The 20,641-nt window shown below is 46.8% G+C and overlaps 1 protein-coding gene across 2 annotated transcripts in view; it reads right to left on the bottom strand.

Annotated features, from left to right (window-relative positions):
* Positions 1-19,198, bottom strand: part of snrnp40 (small nuclear ribonucleoprotein 40 (U5)) — a 38,413-nt gene extending 19,215 nt beyond the window's left edge. Inside the window, exons 1-5 of one of the 2 annotated variants that reach the window (XM_038797272.1) lie at positions 18,996-19,198; positions 15,726-15,855; positions 14,082-14,175; positions 6,790-6,955; positions 5,313-5,435 (exon numbers count right to left, since the gene is read on the bottom strand). In XM_038797272.1, coding sequence (XP_038653200.1) covers positions 5,313-5,435; positions 6,790-6,955; positions 14,082-14,175; positions 15,726-15,855; positions 18,996-19,100 — 618 coding nt within the window. In that variant the 5' untranslated portion in view covers positions 19,101-19,198. The remainder of the gene's footprint in view (positions 1-5,312; positions 5,436-6,789; positions 6,956-14,081; positions 14,176-15,725; positions 15,856-18,995) is intronic. The other variant, XM_038797280.1, reaches the window with a different exon arrangement.
* Positions 19,199-20,641: the final 1,443 nt, after the last annotated feature.

Raw genomic sequence — 20,641 nt, 5'->3', positions numbered from 1 at the left:
AAAGAACTGTGGTGGACAGCGTTACACTTTTAGCTTTTTAAACCCAATATTTTCCTTGGGTTGAGTGTCATTGGTCATTCTTATTAGTAATCCTTACATTAGATATATCCCCACTAGATTCGCAACACATTGGGTGTGATTGAAAAACTTTGTCACGCCCAACTCGGTGATGCAACAAGGCCGTTAAATCTCTTGAGAGATTTGTGACGCTTGGAACACCTTGCGAGATCTAATGGCATCTTGCGAGATGTCGTGATCTGGATCTTGCCCTAATTGAGCGCGATCCAGATTTACATACTTAAGTGATCAATTAGGCGCACTTAAATATGTCGCCGCCAGATTCTCCCAAGGCCTGGGAACGAATGCCCATGCCTGGGAGATCTCGCCATGGCACCATTTAGCACTGGTACACACAAACGTGCACCAGGCATAACAGCACTGGGTTTTGGGGTTGGGCTCCTTGGCCATCGGAGGCCTCTGGATGGTTGGGCTCTGGGCAAGGTGGTACCCTGGCTCCCGTTGCCACCTGTGCACCCTGGCATTGCCACACATGCACTCTGGCACTGCCACATGTGTACCCCGGCAGCAAGCTGGCAGTGTCAAGGTGCCTGGGTGACTGTGCGGGGTCAAACCCGGAGATGCCCTGCCCTTATGAGGTGGGGTGAAGGGGGGTCCAGGATCCTCCAACAGGTAAGTTGGGGTGTTTGGGGGGGGTCATGAGATTGGCTGGCATTTAAAAACGGCATTGTGATCTCTTCCTGCACTGATGAGCCATTCCTCGCCGATGCAAAAAAAAAGAATCCCATTTAAAGCAGGGTCGTTCTCGGTGCTGTAGGCACCAAGAAACACTCAGCTAAACGCGCCCAAAATAGGACTCTGTTTTTTCCCCCCTTAAGTAGCACCCATTAACTAAACTGGAAAATGAACTGTACTCAACATACCCAATTATCAAGTTTTACATATCTCCTTAAATGCCAAAACAAGGCAGACATATATCCTGTGCTAAGGCTGCAAATATAGTTGCTTACAATACAGGGCTACTACAAAGTCCTCTGACTAGACTCCCACTTTGACAATTTCAGACAGACTGGTGAGAGTATCTTTGGTCCAAATTTAATGAAAGTCGGCTACAGTGTCCATTGAAGGGACTAAACAGAATTTCAGCTATGCTCCACAAACTGAACTTGTCTAAATCTCAGATGTAGCTGCCAATCAAATATTACTTTTAAATAAATTCCTCCTGGGAATTCATACCATTGGATTGATTGGAGAAACCCAATGTTCTGTTCCAACCACTTAGATCAATTTGCTATGGAAGGAAATTATTACTGCCCCAGGCAACTGTCAGGGACACTGCTTTACATGGGATATGTTTAATGCCCTGCATTTAACAAGTATTGACATATTGAACTACCAGGTCTCCCAATTGCCTTTAGTACACCAGGCCATAAAGTATATCCTCTGTACATTGCAGAGATATCTAGCATTAACCAATTTCAATTTTTGTGATCAGCAAGAAAGAATCCAATAAATTAAAATCCTCAGATAAACTGCTTAATTCTACATTACAGCACATGAAGGTGAAAGCATTAGATAAAGCTTCCTCGCCATAATTTTCCAGATTTTGAGGCTAGAAGTTGGTTTGGTCAAAGTCAGAAACGTGATAATTTATAAAAATGATTAAAGCAAGGATTTTAAGGGTACTCAAAGTCCTTAGCTTAAAAGACGAGCAGAACAGAAAGTTTTATTAGAGCTTATTTTTTTAGACTTCCTTACAAAGTTCAAAATCTAAACTGAATATCAAAATCTAAGCTAGAATCAATGTTTAGTGAATCCATCCTGTGAGCAACTGAACCAAGATAGCCTTGTGCGGTTTCCAGCCCACGCCGACTTACACAGAAACATACATCAGAAAATAGGAGTAGGTCATTGCGCCCTTTTAAACTGTTCCGCTATTCATTCTGATCATGGCTGATCATCAAATTCAATACACTGATCTCTTTAGCCCCAAGAGCTGTATCTAATTCCTTCTTGAAATTACGTAACGTTTTGGCCTCAACTAATTTCTGTGGTAGTGAATTCCAGATTCACCACTCTCTGGGTGAAGAAATGTCTCCTCGCCTCTGTCCGAAAAGGTTTATCCCTTATCCTCAAATTTTGATCCCTAGTTCTGGACTCCAACAACATCAGGGACATTCTTTCTGAATCTACCCTGTCTAATCCAATTAGAATTTTATAAGTTAATATGAGATCCCCTCTCACTCTTCTAACTCAAGTGAATATAGTCCTACTTCTAAACTCCAATGTATATAATCCTACTTGGTTGCCTTTTGCTGGGTGCTACAATTGCTCACAGAACCACCATGATTTGGGTAGAAAAAGGAAACGCTGGCGAGCGCTTCTAGTCCTGGTTACCATCTGCTTACCCCCAATAGAAATGTTTATGTGCAGATGCTAGGTGAGAACAGGGTGAAGCTCTGTTGGTACACACAATACAGTTAAGTAGCCTATCAAAGCATCAAGATTTATTTTTATTCATGCAAGGGATGTGGGCACCGCTGGCTGGGCCAGCATTTATTCCTTATTTGCTCTGGCTTGGTAGGCCATTTAAGAGTCAAGCACATTGCTGTGGGTCTGGAGTCACACACAGGCCAGACCAGATAAGGATGACAGATGGGTTTTCAGGACAATTGGCCAATGGTTTCATGATCATTAGACTTTTTCATTCAAATTTCACCATCTGCTGTGGTGGGATTCAAAACCCATTATTAGCCAGAATCGTGGATTACTAGTCTAGTGACAATACCGCCATCTCCCCTTAAAAGAATGGCCACGTGCTACTAGAGGGAGGAAGGCAGGCAGGGGGTTTGGGTCTTCCGAACCAGATGTACTGCGGCAGCGAATGTGGAGAATGTACGGAGCTGGGTCAGAGGGGTTGACTCCCAAAGAGTTTGGGTAGGGGGTCGGGATTGAAGGCGCTAGCGACAGCGCCGCTCCCAACGACCCCGGGGAGATACTCAGGGAGTCCGGTAGTAATAGCTTTGTTGAGAATTTGGAGGCAGTTTCGACAGCACTTCGGGTTGGGGGCAGGGTCAAGGGAAATGCCGATTCGGGGGAACCATAGATTTGAGCCAGGATGGAAATTTTCGGAGATGGGAGGAGAAAGGAATTAGGACACTAAAAGATTTATTTCTTGGGGGTCGTTTTGCAGGATTGACGGATCTCGAAGCGTAGTATGGGCTGGAGCAGGGGGAAATATTTAGATACATGCAGGTTCGAGATTTTGCCAGAAAGGAGATACAGAGCTTCCCAGTAGAGCCAGCTTTCACATTGCTGGAGGAGGTGCTGACGACAGGGGGACTGGAGAAGGGGGTAGTATCGGCAGTTTACAGAGCTATTTTGGAGGAGGAGAAGGCGCCGCTAGAAGGGATCAAGGCAAAGTGGGAGGAAGAGTTGGGAGAGGATATGGAGGAGGGGTTCTGGTGTGAGGTGCTCCGGAAGGTGACCACCTCCACCTCGTGTGCGAGGTTGGGGCTGATACAGCTGAAGGTGGTGTATAGAGCGCACCGCAGCTTACAAGGGCGAGGATGAGACGGCTCTTTGAGGGGGGTAGAAGATGTATGTGAACATTGCGGGGCGGGGGGGGGGGGGGGGGGGGGGGGGGGGGGGGGGGGGCGCGCGAACCATGTTTCATATGTTTTGGTCCTGTTCAAAGCTGGAAGCTGGAGGATTACTGGAAGGAGGTGTTTAGGGTAATCTTCGCATCGTTGATCGCCCAAAGGTGGATCCTGTTAGGGTGGAGATCAACCTCTCCAACCTGTGCCCTGGCGCGTCGGGGGAACCTGCTGGAATTCTTGATGCTTGAACAGGTCAAATTTGAACTGAGGGGAAGGATGGAGGGATTCTACAATTCATGGGTGCTATTCATTATGCACTTTCGAGAATTGGATCACATCGAACATTAGGGGGGTGGGGGCTAGGGGAAGGGGGACTGTATGTGTTAATGGTGACTATGGGTGATTCCTAAATTCCTTTTTGTCATTTATTTATGTTAACATGCGGGCTAATGTTTGGGGGTTTGGTAGGAGGATGAGATCATTGTTATTGATATGGGGATTGACATTACATTCATTACTGATTATTGTTGGGTGTAAATTTGGGAGAAAATGTGAAAAAGGAGGACAATAAAAAAATATTTAAAAGAAACAGAATGGCCACTTGGGCAAGATATTGGGGAAAATTATACTTTAATCAAAGCCCCATAAAATAAAATTGAGAACAAATAAAGAACTCCCTCAACAATTATCTTAAAAAGGAAGCACATGTAGAGCTGTGCTGAGAAGGCCGGGGAATGGCACCAGGTGAATTGCTCCTTCAGAGAGCCAGCACAGACATGATGGGCTCCTTCTGTGCTGTAACCATTCTATGATTTTTGGAACAAAATAATAGGTTCTCCAAGTAGACATTTTTAATAGCTACACACAATAGGTAGCAACAACTATCATTAGCACGCTAGCAGAGCCAGAACATTGGAGGATCATTGGTTACTACTCCGATCTTGAACAATAGAACTTCAGTAGTCTATTCTAGAAAACAGCAGATAAGATTTCTGCTGCCTGATTCTGACAGGCATTTTCCATTCCTGCTACAAAATTCCCACCAAAAAAGATTCAGGTGAGATACCGTTAGTAGTTATGATTTGCTGCCAACTGTAGTATTACCAAATTAGAAGTGAATCAGGATTAAAAGCAAGGACAGATTCCAAACATTTTGCCCAATGATTTGACAGAGATGCTCTTTAGAAACAGTATAAGGTAACCATTTCTCAAAAAGCTGGAACTTCATGTGATAAGTATGTCAGTAGGTGTCTGATGGGTCCATAAACCATGGAATATATAACAATCTTTATTGTCACAAGAAGGCTTACATAAACACTGCAATAAAGTTACTGTGAGAATCCCCTAGTCGTCACACTCATGTGCCTGTTTGGGTACACAGAGGGAGAATTCAGAATGTCCAATTCACCTAATGCATTCCCATAGAGAGCAGTACCTACAAAGTAGATCCATATAAAATCTCTCTGACCACTAAGCCAAGCTATACAATTGGCCATTTCTTAGGAAGCCTATCTGTTAAACCGAGGGCAAAGACGGCCAGTATTCAAATATACGCCTGCACTTGCTGAAACTCACCCAGGGAACAGGGAAAGTGTCATTTTACTAAAAAATTGCAACCATAAATTTTAATGGATTCTAAGACTGTTATTTTTGATGTTGATTGTGGCTAATGAATGACCCGAAGGAGCATCTTACCTTAATGTCATTATCGATACCACCAGAGATAATCTGATCACTTGTGTCATTAAATGTTGCCGCAAGTACTTGGTATGTGTTCTGAAACGTGTGGATAGCAGCCTTTTTTCGAATATCCCATAGCTAGGGAATCAAACATGCAAATTAGATATAAAAATACATTAAAGAAAATAAAGATCATTAAAAAAAAGACAAGACACAATGGACAGGGTAAAGAGAGGAGGGGGGAAGAAAGGTGTGCAAACGAGGGAAGAAGAGAAGCAAACAAGATAAAGGAGAGGTGGAGCAAGTGAATGAAGAAAGGAGAAACCTGCTCCCATTTTGTAGTAGGAGGTGTTTCACAGGAACAGAATTTGCATAAACAGTAACTAGTTTACAAACAATACATATTAGTCTAAAGTCTAATACACATTGGTCTTTTGCTGAAGGATGGCAATTTTAATGTATTCCTTTCGAACAGTGACCTATGGATAATTTGTACGTTCTGTTAACAGTATGACTTTCTTTACACACCTACTCACATGTTTCAAATTTGAGCAATAATTAGACCCGTCGAAGTTTAATTATATTACCCGCACAAACAATCTAACCAATATATTTGCCCGTTTGTGCCTCTCTTCTGAAGGCACTGACCTTTGTTGGGGTTCAGCTCAACAGTTGCCACCAACCTTTGGCACTTTACACAAATAGCAATTCTTGATGTACGAGGCTAGAGAATTGACAATGAAAACCATCCAGATTCCATTCTCAGCCAAAATGTAGTTTCTAGCAGGGAGTAACGAAATGGCCAATCAAAAGCAGAAATCCTGCTAACACTTCTCTTTCTTTGCTAGCACGGAAGCCAAAGCTAATCATGCAATTGCAACCCTAGCTCAAATCAGTAAATTCAGCACAGATCCAAGGTTGGACTTGGCATTTCTGGTCTGTCTGGCTTAGTTATTCACTGGATAAACTCACTGAGCTATTGGCAGGGCCCCGCTCCCTACCAAACACAATTATCCCAAGGAGAGGGTAATACATTTATACTGGAATCTGTTCAGTCCAGGCCAGGATATTTTCATCCTGGGTGGCATGGTAGCACAGTGGTTAGCACAGCTCCAAGGTCCCAGGTTCGATTCTCGGCTTGGGTCACTGTCTGTGTGGATTCTTCACCTTCTCCGTGTCTGCATGGGTTTTTTCCGTGTGCTCCGGATTCCTCCCACAATCCAAAGATGTGCAGGTTAGGTGAATTGGCTACGCTAAATTGTCCTTAGTATCCAAAAAAGGTTAGGTGGGGTTACTGAGTTACGGGGATAGGTTGGAGGTGTGGGCTTAAGTGGGGTGTTCTTTCCAAGGGCTGGTGAAGATTTGATGGGCCAAATGGTCTCCTTCTGCACTGTAAATTCTACAATTCTATCCTTGCAAGCCTCTGCTTTAGAATTCGTCTTTCAGTTCTATCCCATAAACCACTTAGTTAGCAAAAGTAAATTGCAATCACCTTTACAGTTCCATCATCGCTTCCTGTACAGACTAACTGTGGTCCTCGTCTTGCCGGGTAACAGGAGTTCACAAAGGAAGTGTGGCCTTTCAACCTCTTGATTCTTTCACCTGTTTCACTGTCCCACACTGCTACTGTTTTATCTGTTGATGCTGAAAAAAGCATGCTGAAGACAAAGCAAAACAATTAACCTATGTGCAAGGTAGTGCCAGATACCAGCATATTAAGAACTTTCTGTTAATACTTTGAAAAACCGGACACATGCAGGATATCAAAATGGCAGCTCCAAATTGTGTGATCCTAGCATTTTGAACTTGTGTCCCTTTGTTAGGAAAAAGGATTGACCTTGTGGAAACCACTTGATGAGGGAATCATATTTTGCAATCTGCTTTTAAATCAGTAAGAAGCTGCTTGGAGGCAGAGAGTTCCATCAAAAGCCATCAAACTCGCTGTAAGTCGTGCAACAGCCAAGCTAATAAACAGCATTACACCCCGAAAGTGGGAGATTCTGTCAGAGACAGACTCCACAACCTTTGGCAATTTCAAATTCACCGAGATAGAACATAGAACAGTACAGCACAGAACAGGCCCTTCGGCCCTCAATGTTGTGCCGAGCCATGATCACCCTACTGAAACCCACGTATCCACCCTATACCCGTAACCCAACAACCCCCCCCTTAACCTTACTTTTTTATTAGGACACTATGGGCAATTTAGCATGGCCAATCCACCTAACCCGCACATCTTTGGACTGTGGGAGGAAACCGGAGCACCCGGAGGAAACCCACGCACACAGGGGGAGGATGTGCAGACTCCACACAGACAGTGACCCAGCCGGGAATCGAACCTGGGACCCTGGAGCTGTGAAGCATTTATGCTAACCACCATGCTACCCTGCTGCCCCTGAGATCCAAGATCCTAGAAATTCAACTACCAATCCACAGGCCAGAACGTCTGGCGGTGACATGTAAGTGGAGGACGCACGTTGGGTGGCTCCCACTTGAATCCTTGTTTATTGGCCCTTTTCATTTTGGTGGACTTTTTATACGTGCTGTCTTCAGTAAAGTTCTGGGAGAGGATACTGAAATCCTAACGAAAGAATATGGCACAAAAAGGAACGCATGCTAGTCCACCTGAGGGCCTGAGCTCGGTGTGAGGTTCTGTGGGAGGAAAGATGGCGGGAGCAAGCTTGCTGGGTGGGGCTCCAGCCATTATGGTGGACATGCTGGCTGAAATGATGGCAGTAGAGTTCGAGTGGCAGTTTGCCAAGCATTTTGAACGGCATGGGTAGGTGATGGTGGGAACGCTCAAACAGTTGGTGGAAGATACACTGGCCCCAATAAAGGAGGCTCTTGGAAAGACATTGGAGACGATGCAGGAGCATGGAAAGGTGGAGGAGGCATTGTCGCAGCACAGCGACTAGCTCACCTCAATGGGAGAGGAGCTGCAGACGGTCAAGGAAAGTTATAAAGGGTGAGAGCCAAGGTGGAGGACCTGAACAACAGGTCACGGTGGTAGAATCTTCAGATTGTGGAACTGCCTGAGGGGCTGAAAGTGGGCACTGAGTATTTTTGGGGGATGTTTGCCAGATTGTTGGGAGAGGAGGAGAACACTTCCCTCTTTGAGCTCGATAGGACTCATCAGTCGCTCCAGCGAAGCCAAAGGCGGATGATCCACCAAGACCTGTGATAGTCTGCTTTCACGGCTATTAGATGAAGGAGAAGATCTTGAGATGGGCCAAGCGGAATCGGGAGGCGAGGTCCAAAGGGCATAGTACTCGTATATACAAGGGTGTCAGGGTGGAGCTGGGAAGAAGGCAGATGCCCTTTAATAGGGCGAAGGCAGCGCTTTATAAAAGTGATGGTTTGGGGTGGTCTATGCGCCGAGATGGTGAGGAAGTTGAAGGACTGGGACCGAACTGAGTTTGGACTTTGATTTCTCATGTTATAGTTGGGATAATGTGTTGTGGTTTTTCCCCTTCGTTTTAGGGTATAACATGTTGGGTTGTTTAGAAGGGTTGGATATGGGGGGGGGGGGGGGGGGGGGGGGGTGCTTCTCTGTTAGTTGTTGTGTTAGGTATGTGGAGGGTGGGGTTCTGGTGAGGGCCACCTTGCTAGAAAACAGGTTGGCTGGTGAATGGGAACGTGGTGGGGGGAGGGGCAACAGCTAGCTGAGCCTGGTTGGACAGATTTCGACTGGCCTAGAAGGTGACTGTTCAGGGGATTGGGAACATGCAAAGGATTGGGGAGGGGCAGTTGGATGATGGTGACAAGGGGCAGGTCTTGGTCTCATTTGTGGGGCGGGGCCAGAGGGCCATTTTGGGTGGAGGACGAGCGCAAGAGGTCGGTGGAAGGGGACATGAGCCTGGACACGCATCAGTTAATTTTAGGTGGGCATTTAAACACAGTGTTGCATTCAAAGATGGATTGATTTAAGCAGCGCTCGTTGACCCCTTTGTGGGGAGTGGCAAGGGTGTTGGCAGTGTTTATGAAGATGGGGGGGGGGGGGGGCGAGCAGATCCATGGTGGTTCTTGCCTCCAGGGGGCAGAGAGTATTCCTTTTTCTCACCAATGCACAAGGTATATTCGAGGATTGATTTCTTTCTTATGGGGAGGTTGTTGTTGTCGGGGGCGAGGAAAGCGGAATGCTCGGTGATTGTTATTTCAGATCATGCTCTACACTTGGTGGATGTGGTTTTGGAGAAGATGCCTGCATAGTGGCCGATGTGGAGGTCGGATGTGGTCTTGGAGAAGGGGCCTGCACAGAGGCCGACGTGGAGGTCGGATGTGGTCTTGGAGAAGGGGCCTGTACAGAGGCCGACGTGGTCAGATGTGGTCTTGGAGAAGGGGCCTGTACAGAGGCCGACGTGGAGGTCGGATGTGGTCTTGGAGAAGGGGCCTGTACCGAGGCCGACGTGGAGGTCGGATGTGGTCTTGGAGAAGGGGCCTGTACCGAGGCCGACGTGGAGGTTGGATGTGGGGCTGCTTGTGGATCCGAGTTTTTGTGTGAGGATGGCAAAGGTGATTGATAATTATGTGGGGTTCAATAATTGGGCAGCACGGTGGTGCAGTGGGTTAGCACTGCAGTCTCACAGCGCCGAGGTCCCAGGTTCGATCCCAGCTCTGGGTCACTGTCCGTGTGGAGTTTGCACATTCTCCCTGTGTTTGCGTGGGTTTCACCCCCACAGCCCAACGATATGCAGGGTAGGTGGATTGGACACGCTAAATTGCCCGTTAATTGGAAAAAATGAATTGGGTACTCTAAATTTAAAAAAAATGTGGGGTTCAATAAAAATGGGGAGGCCTCACCATTAGTGGTTTGGGAGGTACTGGTGAGGGGCGGGAACATCTCATTTAAGGCGCAGGTGGATAGGGAGACAAGAGAGGAGTGGCAGCGGTTGGTAGACAAACTTTTGGAAGTGGATGGGAAGTATGCGGGGATCCCACTCTGGAACCTTTGGCCAGTAAAAAGGAACTGCAAATGCAGTTTGACATTTTGCCGACAGGAAAAGTGGTACGCCTTGGCATTCAATCATTACCATCACTGAATCCCCCACAATCAACAACCGGGGGGGGGCGGGATTACCGTTGATCAGAAACTGAACTGGACTAGCCATATTAATATTGTGGCTACCAGGGCAGGTCAAAGGCTAGGAATCCTATGGGGAGTACATCACATCCTGACCCACCCAAAGCCTGTCCACCATCTTCAGGACACAAGTCAGGTGTGTAATGGAATACTCTCCACTTCCCAGGATGAGTGCAGCTCCAACAACACTCAAGAAGCTCAACGCCACCCAGGACAAAGCAGCCCCTTGATTGCTCCCCCTTCCACAAACGTTCAAACCCTCCATCACCTATGAACAGCCTCCCGTACCAGCCTCCCCGGACAGGCGCCGGAATGTGGCGACTAGGGGCTTTTCACAGTAACTTCATTGAAGCCTACTCGTGACAATAAGCAATTTTCATTTTCAACAGTGAGAGCCTTGTGTACTGTCTACAAGATGCACTGCAGTAACTCACCAAGGTTCCTTAGACAGCACCTTCCAAACCCATGACCACTACCATCTAGAACCAAAGCAGCAGATACCTGGGAACCTCATAACCTGGAACTTCCCCTCCAAGTCACTCACCACCCTAACTTAGAAATATATCGCTGTTCTTTCACTGCTGCTGGGGCAATATCCTGGAACTCCCTCCCTAACAGTACCATGGATATACCTACACTGCAAGGACTGCAGCGGTTCAAGAAGGCAACTCACCACCACCTTCTGAAGGGCAACTAGAGATGGGCAATAAAGACTGGCCTAACCAGTGACGCCCACATCCCGCAAAGGAATTAAAAAATGGTGAGGTGGGCAACTAGTGTGGTGTACGGGGAGAAGGCCAGTCTGGAGGGACAGATCTGCCGGCCGGTCACACCCGGAAGATTGTTTAGGTCTGGGATGGGCAAGAGGTTGCGCTGGAGCAGATGAATCGGGCATTTGAGGAATTTTATAAGAGGTTGTATAGGTCAGAGCCCCAGGGTATGAGTTGGATTTGATGGAACCTTTGTTGGGGCTGGAGTGTCTCACGGTGGAAGTAAGTGTGTGTGTGTGTGTGTGTGCGCGCGTGTCCGTGTGTGTGGGAGGCGCTTCCGGAGACAAATTTTGCTGTTGTTAAAAAAGGATAAGGACCTGGTGGAGTGTGGATCGTATCGGCCAATATCTTTGTTGAATGTGAATGCCAAGAACCTTGCTGAAGTGTTGCCGCTTAGGTTGGAGAAGGGCCTTCCGCAGGTGGTTGGGGGGAGGAGGATCAGACATGGTTTGTAAAAGGTAGGCATTGTCCTTGAATGTTCAGCATTTGTTAAACATGGTGCTCTCATCAGAAGAGGAACAGGGGGAGCAAGACATGGTGGAGTTACTTGTTTGCGGTGTTGGAATGATTTGGGATTGGGCTACGTTTGCAGTGTGGGTCAAACTGTTGTATAAGGAAATGAAGGAGAGTGTTCATACGAATGAGGTGAACTCTGGATATTTTCAGCTGCATGGGAGAACGAGGTAGGGTGTCCCATGTCCCCCCTTTTGTTTGCGCTGATGATGAGAGCCCTTGGCCATTCTGCTGAGGAGCCAGGATAATTGAAGGGGGTTGGACTATAGGGTGCTGATGACCTTTCATTCCCATGGTGGTATCTCATAGAATTTACAGAGCAGGAGGCCATTCGGCCCATCGAGTCTGCACCGGCCCTTGGAAAGAGCATTCTATTCAAGCCCACACCACTACCCTATCCTCGTAACCGAACTTTACCTTTTTAGACACGGAGGACAATTTAGCATGGCCAATCCACCTAACCCTCACATGTTTGGACTGTGAGAGGAAACCGGAGCACCCGGAGGAAACCCACGCAGACACGGGGAGAATGTGCAGACTCCACATAGACAGTGCCCAAGCTGGAAATCGAACCTGGGATCCTGGAGCTGTGAAGCAACTGTGCTAGCCACTATGCCATCATGCTGTCCTATATAATGGGGCTGCTTAAGCATTTTGAGACTTTTTCGGGATACAAATTGAATTTGGATAAGAACAAATGCTTTTTGCCCTCCCCATCAGGGATGGGAGCTGGCTTTGGGGGGGATTGACATTTTGTGTGGTGACTACTCACTTCAAGTATCTGGGTGTGCAGGTGGCTCGGGATCGCGTCCGGCTCTGTAAATTGAATTTCCGGAGCCTGGTGGGCAAGGTCAAGGCTGATTTGTTGAGGTGGGACAGCCTCCCCCTATCATTGGCAGGTCGGGTGCAGGCGTTAAAGGTAACTGCTTTGCCCAATTTTTATTTTTATTCCCTTGTTTACTGGTCTTCTTGCCGAAAGTGATTTTTTTTTGGGGGGTGGTAAGGTTGATTTTGTCATTTGTCTGGCAGCTACGGTAGCGAGGATTTGGAAGACAGTGCTTCAGAGAGGGCGACAGTCAGGGGGCCGAATTCTCCGCTCCCGGGAAAAATCGGGAAGGCCGCCGTGAAACTCGTCCGAGAGGCCGCTCCTCTCACCGTTTTCACCCCGACCCGGGGGGCTAGGAGCGGCGCTCCGTTATTCTCGGCCGCCGGGCCTTGACACTTGCGTCAAGGTGGCGCGCCGAGAATGACGTGACAGCGGCGCCTATGTGACGTCAGCCGCGCATGCGCAGGTTGGCCGGCTCCAACCCGCGCATGCGCAGCTGACATCACGACGGCTGACGGCACAAACCCGCGCATGCGCGGTGGCCGTCTTCCCCTCCGCTGCCCCGCAAGACGTGGTGGCTTGATCTTGCGGGGCGGCGGAAGGGAAAGAGTGCGTTGCTTTCAGATGCTGGCCCGACGATCGGTGGGCACCGATCGCGGGCCAGTCCCCTCCCGAGCACGGCCGTGGTGCTCACTCCCCTCTCCGCCCCCCACAAGCTTCAAACGGGCCTTTGGCGCCCATGTTCACGACGGCAGCAACCAGGTGTGATTGCCGCCGTCGTGAAACGGTCGCGAATGGCAGGTCACTCGGCCCATCTGGGCTGGAGAATCACCAGTCAGCGTGGAAAACGGTGAGCGGCAATTCTTCCGAGCGGGGGGTGGGAGAATCGCGGGGGGGCGCCAGGGATGCGTGAAATGAGTCGCCCGGCCCTCCCGCGATTCTCCCACCCGGCGTGGGGAGCGGAGAATCGCGCCCAGGGGGTTTGGCTTTGCCGAATCTGATATTATTATTATTGGGCAGCGAACGCTGAGAACGTGCGGTGCGGGTCTGGGGTAGGGAGCCAGAGGCATTGTGGGTGAAGATGGAGGAAGGCTCTTGTAGGGGGTTGGGGTACGGGTGATGGCAACAGCCCCACTTCCATTTGCCCCAAAGAAATACACTGGTGGTGGCCACTCTGAAGATATGGAGGCTATTTTGGCAACGTTTTACATTTGGGGCGGGGTCAAGGCTGATGCCAATCCGAGAGAATCATGTGTTTGAGACAGTGAGATTGGATGCCAGGGTTCCTATAGCGCCTACACTTCAAAATAACTTAATTGACTGTAAAACATTTTAAAACATCTTGTGGTCATGAAGAGTGCTACACATATGCAAGTCTTTCTTTTTCTAATGGCATGGCATCAAGTAACTCATTAAAATTGAAGCATTTTCTCACACAAAGGAACACAGGAACATGCAGGACTGGAAAAGATTCAACCTCTGCCAACTGTCCCCAAATTTCACAAAATGCCATTCTATACTTTCTGATACAGCTCAATCACTTGTCAAACAGCAAATCAGCTTCCTTTAAATATGACACTCCAATATTACTGTACCTGCCATCTGTGTTGTAATGCAATTCCATGACAGCTCCACTGTGGCCTTTCAATGTAGCATAATTATCACAGTCTCCATACACATTCCATAACACTAAAAAGAATGGGAAATAAGAACATGAAGGACCTTAAACCACACATAGGGTAAGATTTCACAGCCCCACCCTCCACTGGGATCTTCCAGTCCTGCCAAACGTCAATGGGCTTTTATTTGAGCTGCCACAAAGGGGTCGGACATTACTGGCCATAGCCTTTTGAGCACTTACCAAAATATTAAAAAGGTGCTGTTTTGTTAAATTGAGATGACCGAATTTCACAAGCATTCTCATAGAATCAGTGCAGAAGGAGGCCATTTGGCCCATCGAGTCTGCACTGGCCCTTGGAAATCCCACCCCTCCACCCTATTCCTGTAACCCAGTAGCCCCACCTAAACATTTGGACACTAAGCAATTTAGCTTGGCCAATCCACCTAACCTGCATATCTTTAGATTGTGGGAGGAAACCGGAGCACCTGGAGGAATCCCACGCAGACACTGGGAGAAAGTTCAAACTCCACATAGACAGCCACCCGAGGCCTGAGGAAGGAGCTGCGTTCCGAAAGCTAATGATTCAAAACAAACCTGTTGGACTGTAACCTGGTGTTGTGAGACTTCTTGCAATAATATATTGGTGATGCTGCAGGTCAGGCAGCATCTGTGGAGGGAAGTTAATGTATAGAAGTTCATATGGAACATAAACAACTTTATGGGTCTGCTGGCTTGTTTCTGTGCTGTAGACACAAGTAATGTTTGATTGAGGTGCCCACGGAGCTCCTCAAGTGCAGAAAACCAGCGATGCGGGGCCTTGGCCACTCATTCCCCACTGAGGCCCCTATCTAACCCGAATGCTGTTTGATAGAATGGTGTTTCTTCGCGCTGCGAATGCCGGGAGGCTAAACATGCTCGGTATGGACTTTGTTCTCATTTAAATTATGCACTACAGTACTGTAATAAAAATCATTACTAGTGTCACAAGTAGGTTTATATTAATACTGCAATGAAGTTACTGTGAAAATCCCCCAGGTTGTCACATTCTGGCACCTGTTCGGGTACACAGATGGAGAATTCAGAATGTTCAATTCACTTAACAAGCATGTCTTTTGGGACTTGTGGGAGGAGCCCACAGCACCCGGAGGAAACCCACGCAAGCACGGGGAGAATGTGCACAATCCGCACAGTGACCCAAGCCAGGAATCGAACCCAGGTCCCTGGCGCTGTGAAGCCACAGTGCTAACCACTGTTGCCAAATTATCACCAAAGGATAACATTCCAACGAAAGCTACTATTGGTATAATGGGGCAAATGATTGCACGACTATTAACGAAATAATCAGAGCATTGCATATTAAGCAGTTCTAAAATAATTAACAGTAAAATAAAAGCAAAATACTTGTGATGCTGGAGTTCTGAAAGAGTCACATTGAATTTGAAATGATTCTCTCCACAGAAGCTACCAGACCTGCTGTGTTTTTCCAACATTTTCTGTTTTTATTCCAAAATAATTAAAGTTATTAAAATTAAAGATATCTATTTGCTTATATCTATCTACTTTACCAATCCTGTATGGCTGAAAACAGAATAAAGACAAAATTCTCTTTATCACTTACATATGAGTCGGTCAAATCCTGCGGATGCCAGTACTGATCCATTTGGGTGGAACTTGCAACAATAAACCTCTCCCTCATGACCCGTTAGAAGCATTATAGGAGCTTGAAGACTTGATGTTCTCGGGGGACCCTAAATTATTGGCAGAAAAGCAAATGAGGAAATTAGATCAGTAAGAATGTCCAATGCCATTTCCCACCCATCTTACAACAGCTTGTATAGACTGTACAACATAAAATTGGATGCAGGTCTCTCAAAGCCTAAATTCCAAATCAAATTATTGCACAAGATCACTCCCCAGCTGCCCCCCCCCCCCCCCAAAAAGAAAATCCTAAAATAAAAGGGCACTATGGACATAGTTCAAGTAAAAAAGCTCACTGCCCCCAAAAAAGCACAATATGAACACAGTTCATGGGCACACAGCCAAATTGGAACCAGCACATGTTCTGCTGATCCTATAGTGTCAAATGTCAAAATCAGAGTTTACCCAGCTACACCCTATCAATCATATTGTAGCCTCCATTGAGATCATACTTGTGATATGCCTCAAATTATATTGACAGAAGCAGGCACGTCATGAAAAGATGATAGTAAATAATTGGGACCCCAGCACTGATACCCATTTATCTCAACGGTTTCCTGCTAATTAGCCAGTCCTCTATTCATGCTAATATATCATCTCCATATGCCCCTAGCTTGTGTATAACCTTTAATGTGGCACTTTACTGCATGCCCTTTGGAAATCCAAATACATCTATTGGTTTCCCCTATAGCTGCCCTTCTTGTTTTGTCCTCAAATTTATCAAATATGATTTGTCTTTCACAAAACCACATTGACTCTGCCCGATAGTATTATGATTTTCTAATAACTTCCATGGAATAGCAACGAGAGTTGGATTTCCACGCTGCTCCAAATTTCTAGAAGTTGAAATCCAGCCTGTGGGGGTTTGGGAGGGTTGGGGGTCAGTACTATAGCTGCCCCAGAAGTTAGAAGTGGTTTAAATTCTAACTTTTCTTGAGGAACTATTACTGTAAGGCAGTCAGAACTATCTGAAGTTTGTGATTTACATTGTATTTTCAGATGGTTGCCATGCAGCACAATTACGCAATGGAAGTTTGAACTTCTCGGGCAATTGCCGTGCAATCCTTACCTGTTGGGGTGGGATCTGCTGCACATCTTTGGGGTAGCCCCCAAACCTGAGGTTACAGGCCTAAATGTCCTATTACCTCTTTAGTAATGGATTCCACGAATTTCCCTAATGAAGAGATATTAAGCTAACTAGCCCATAGTTTCCTGCTTTCTGTCTCCCTTTTTTGACACAGGTGTTACATTTGTGATTTTCCAATCAACTGGAACCTTTGCGGAATTTTGGAAGGTTACAACCACTCTCTGCAGCCACTTATTTTAAGACCCTAGAATGCAGGCCATCAGGTCCAGGGGACTTGTCAGCCTTTAGTTCCATCCATTTTCCCATAGCGATGCAGAGTGAGGTTAACATCGTGGGTTCAACTCCTGCACCGGCTGATTTATTCATGAAGGCCCCATCTTCTCAACCTTGCCCCTCGCCGGAGGTGTGGTGATCCTCAGGTTAAATCACCACCAATCAGTTCATGTCCTCAAAGGGGAAAGCAGCCTATGGTCATCTGGGATTATAGAGACGTTACTTTAACTTATTCCATAGTATATAAAAGCAAGTCTTTCCTCCTTTCCCCTTATTCATCAAATTCCCAAAGTTAAGTCCGCTCTTTTCCAGAATTCCAATACGCTACTTACCAATATTTATGAACCCACAACCATCATCTCATTCCATTAGTGTGACTTACAATTCCTTTCTCTTTCACACCCTTATCCGGCTAACGTTAATTTAAGATAATGCTGTGCCCACTTATCAAGCCTCAAAATATCCTATTAGAGTTCTGATGAAAGGCTATCAAACTCTAAATGTTAACGGTTTCTCCCTCTACAGATGCTGCCTGACCTGTGAGTAGCTCCAACATTTTCTGTTTTTAATCTCAATAACCGTATTTTAGTTTGGAGCTCAAAATTGCACAGTACTCTGGGGTTTTAATGTTTGTAATCAGAAAGTGGCACAGGAGCAGAGGGACTTGGGTGTACATGTGCATAGGTCATTGAAGGTATCAGGACAGGTTAAGAGTGCAGTTGATGAAGTATATGGCATCCTAGACTTTGTTAATAGGGACACAGAGTCCAAAGCAAGGACAAGCTTGGACAAAGAGTCATCCAGACTTGAAACATTAGCTCCCTTCTCTCTCCACAAATGCTTTCAGACCTGCTGAGATTGTCCAGTATTTTTTGTTTCAGATTCCAAAATCCACAGTAATTTGCTTTTATTTTACAAAAGCAAGGAAGTTATGTTAAACTTGTACAGAACACTAGTTCAGCCTCAACTGGAGTACTACATCCACACTGTAGGAAATATGTAATGGCATTGGAGACAGTGCAAAAAAGATTCACAAAAATGGTTCCATGGATGAGGACCTTCAGTTATGTGGAGAAAGGGCTGGTTTAGCATAGTGGGCTAAATAGCTGGCTTGTAATGCAGAACAAGCCCAGCAGCGCGGGTTCTATTCCCATACCGACCTCCCCGAACAGGCGCCAGAATGTGGCGACTTGGGGCTTTTCACAGTAACTTAATTGAAGCCTACTTGTGACAATAAGCAATTATTATTAGATTGGAGAGGATGGATCTGTTTTCCTTGGAAAGTGAGAAGGTCAAGAGGGATCTGATAGAGATTTTACAAATTATTAAGTGTCTGGACAGAGTAGATAGGGAAAAGCTGTTCCCATTGGTGGAATAGTCAGGAACATGAGGGCACAGACAAGTGGCAAAAGAAGCAGCAGCAACACAAGGAAAATGCAGTGAGTAGTTAGGATCTGATTCGCACCGTCTGAGAGTGGCGGTAGAAGCAGATCGAATCGAGGCATTCAAAAGGAACAGGATTATTATCTGAAAAGGAAGCAGGCGCAGGACTCCCTTTAGTGAGACAACACAGACATGAAGGACCGAATGGTCTCTTCCTGTCAATTGTAACCATTCTGTGATGTGCTCAGGCCGGACCGGCGCTCGGCGATGACGTCACGTGGCCTGGTTGTTTCTGGATCTTTAGATCGGTGGAAATCTAAACACACAAGGCTGCAGAGGTGGAAAACCCGAGATATTAACGGGGGTGGCGACCGCAGGTGGTGGGGGGAGGACGGTCCGACTCCACCCTCCCTGCCCCTAGTGCAGACCCGGCGTTTCCGGCCTCACCGCCTGTACCACGGCCTGCTGCGGCCCCCCCTGCGCCGCTTCATTCCTCGGCCGCTTGGACGGCACCAGCGCCATTTCCTGCGCCTTGCGCTTCTGATCGATCATCTCTGACGACGGTGGCGGCGGCTTCTCCTCCCCGGTACCGTGCGGCTTCAGTTTGAAAGGCCTGTCAGCCAGGCCAATGCACCTCTCAATAAGGAGGTCTCTCATTGCTTACCTCTCCGGCGGCGTCCCGCCTCCCTCCCATTACCATTGGCTGCGCTTAGTGTCAAGCATTGTCACAGTGGGCGGTGCCAGTGTAGCCCTGGACGCTTATTGGACCGGAATGATGTCAATCTACCGCGCCGAGTAAGGGTCCTCGCTATTGGCCCCCCGCTTGGAGCGTTTGCAGGATGGCAGTGGACTGGGATTTGTGCTGCAGCAACGGGCTTTAGTCAGTCGTTTTCTTTCCCCTGTCTGGTCAATTATTTTGATTTTCTGATCAACTGTTTTTACATTTAATGTACGAGTTAGGCTGCCGTTATATTTCACTAATACAAGAGCAAAAAGATGTTGGAAATCTGAAATAAAAATAGAAAATTCTGGAAATGCTCAAATCAGACAGCAAACTCAGTTAAGGTTTTGAGTCCAAATCATGTTCGATCACCTGGCAATAACCGGCATCTGTACAGTAGTGTCATTGTACAGCTACTACTGAACTCAAGTTAAACTGCAGACTGTGCATCAGCAGTTCTCCAAAGGGCCCAGGCCCTATGTCCTGGCTATTTTGAAAATATGTATTCACATCTGGCTGAACATCCGCCACTGGTTGTCTGAGGTGTGAGCAACGTGGCCCTTGAAGGAGGTCTCCCCCGACTTGGCTTTGGATTAGGATGTGACAGTTTGAGTTGTCCTTGCACATTTATAGCCCAGATTTTGGGGTGGTAGTGATCGTGAAACTGCTTGTGTTCATTGACATTACCAACGGTTAAACTGTCTGTTTTCATGGACATTCCTCCACTGAAACCGACCACAATTTCTGGAGTTTCAAAGAGTCGTATTGGTTTGTAACATTAACCCTGTTTCCCTCTCCATAGGTACTGCCAGACCTGATGGGTTTTCCCAGCACTTTCTGTTTTTATTTCAGATTTTCAATATCAGCAATATTTTGCTTTAATTATAAACTTCTGGAGTCTGCGCATGTGCAGAATAACACAGATCCTGAGGTTGCTGTGATTCTTCATTTCCACACTGGGTGTGCTCCTGAGTCATCCCCGGACTGCAGTCAAAGGAAAATCAAATGAATTGAGGGGAATCTCCATTCCTGGTCTGACCGCAAAAACCCTTGAAAAAACCATACTTGAGCTGCAACTGCGATTTCTGTTTCTGCATGTTGCACCCCTTTGGCAAACTGTGTGACTGACAATCGGAAGTTTAAGGCTAAAGTGGAGCCAAATATGATTCCTCTGGGTGTTCCAGTTTCCTCCCACAATCCAAGATGTGCACGTTAGGTGGATTGGCAATGCTAAATGGCCCCTTGGTGTCCAGAGCTGTGCAAGTTATGTGGGGTTACGGGGATAGGGAAGGTGATTGGGCCTAAGTAGGGTGCTCTTTCAGAGGGTCAGTGCAGAATTGGTGGGCTGAATGGCCCCCTTCTGCACTGTAGG

Source organism: Scyliorhinus canicula, chromosome 1 (assembly GCF_902713615.1).
Source record: "Scyliorhinus canicula chromosome 1, sScyCan1.1, whole genome shotgun sequence".
In the NCBI taxonomy this organism is placed as follows: Eukaryota; Metazoa; Chordata; class Chondrichthyes; order Carcharhiniformes; family Scyliorhinidae; genus Scyliorhinus; species Scyliorhinus canicula.
This window is presented reverse-complemented; position numbering and strand designations above follow the sequence as displayed.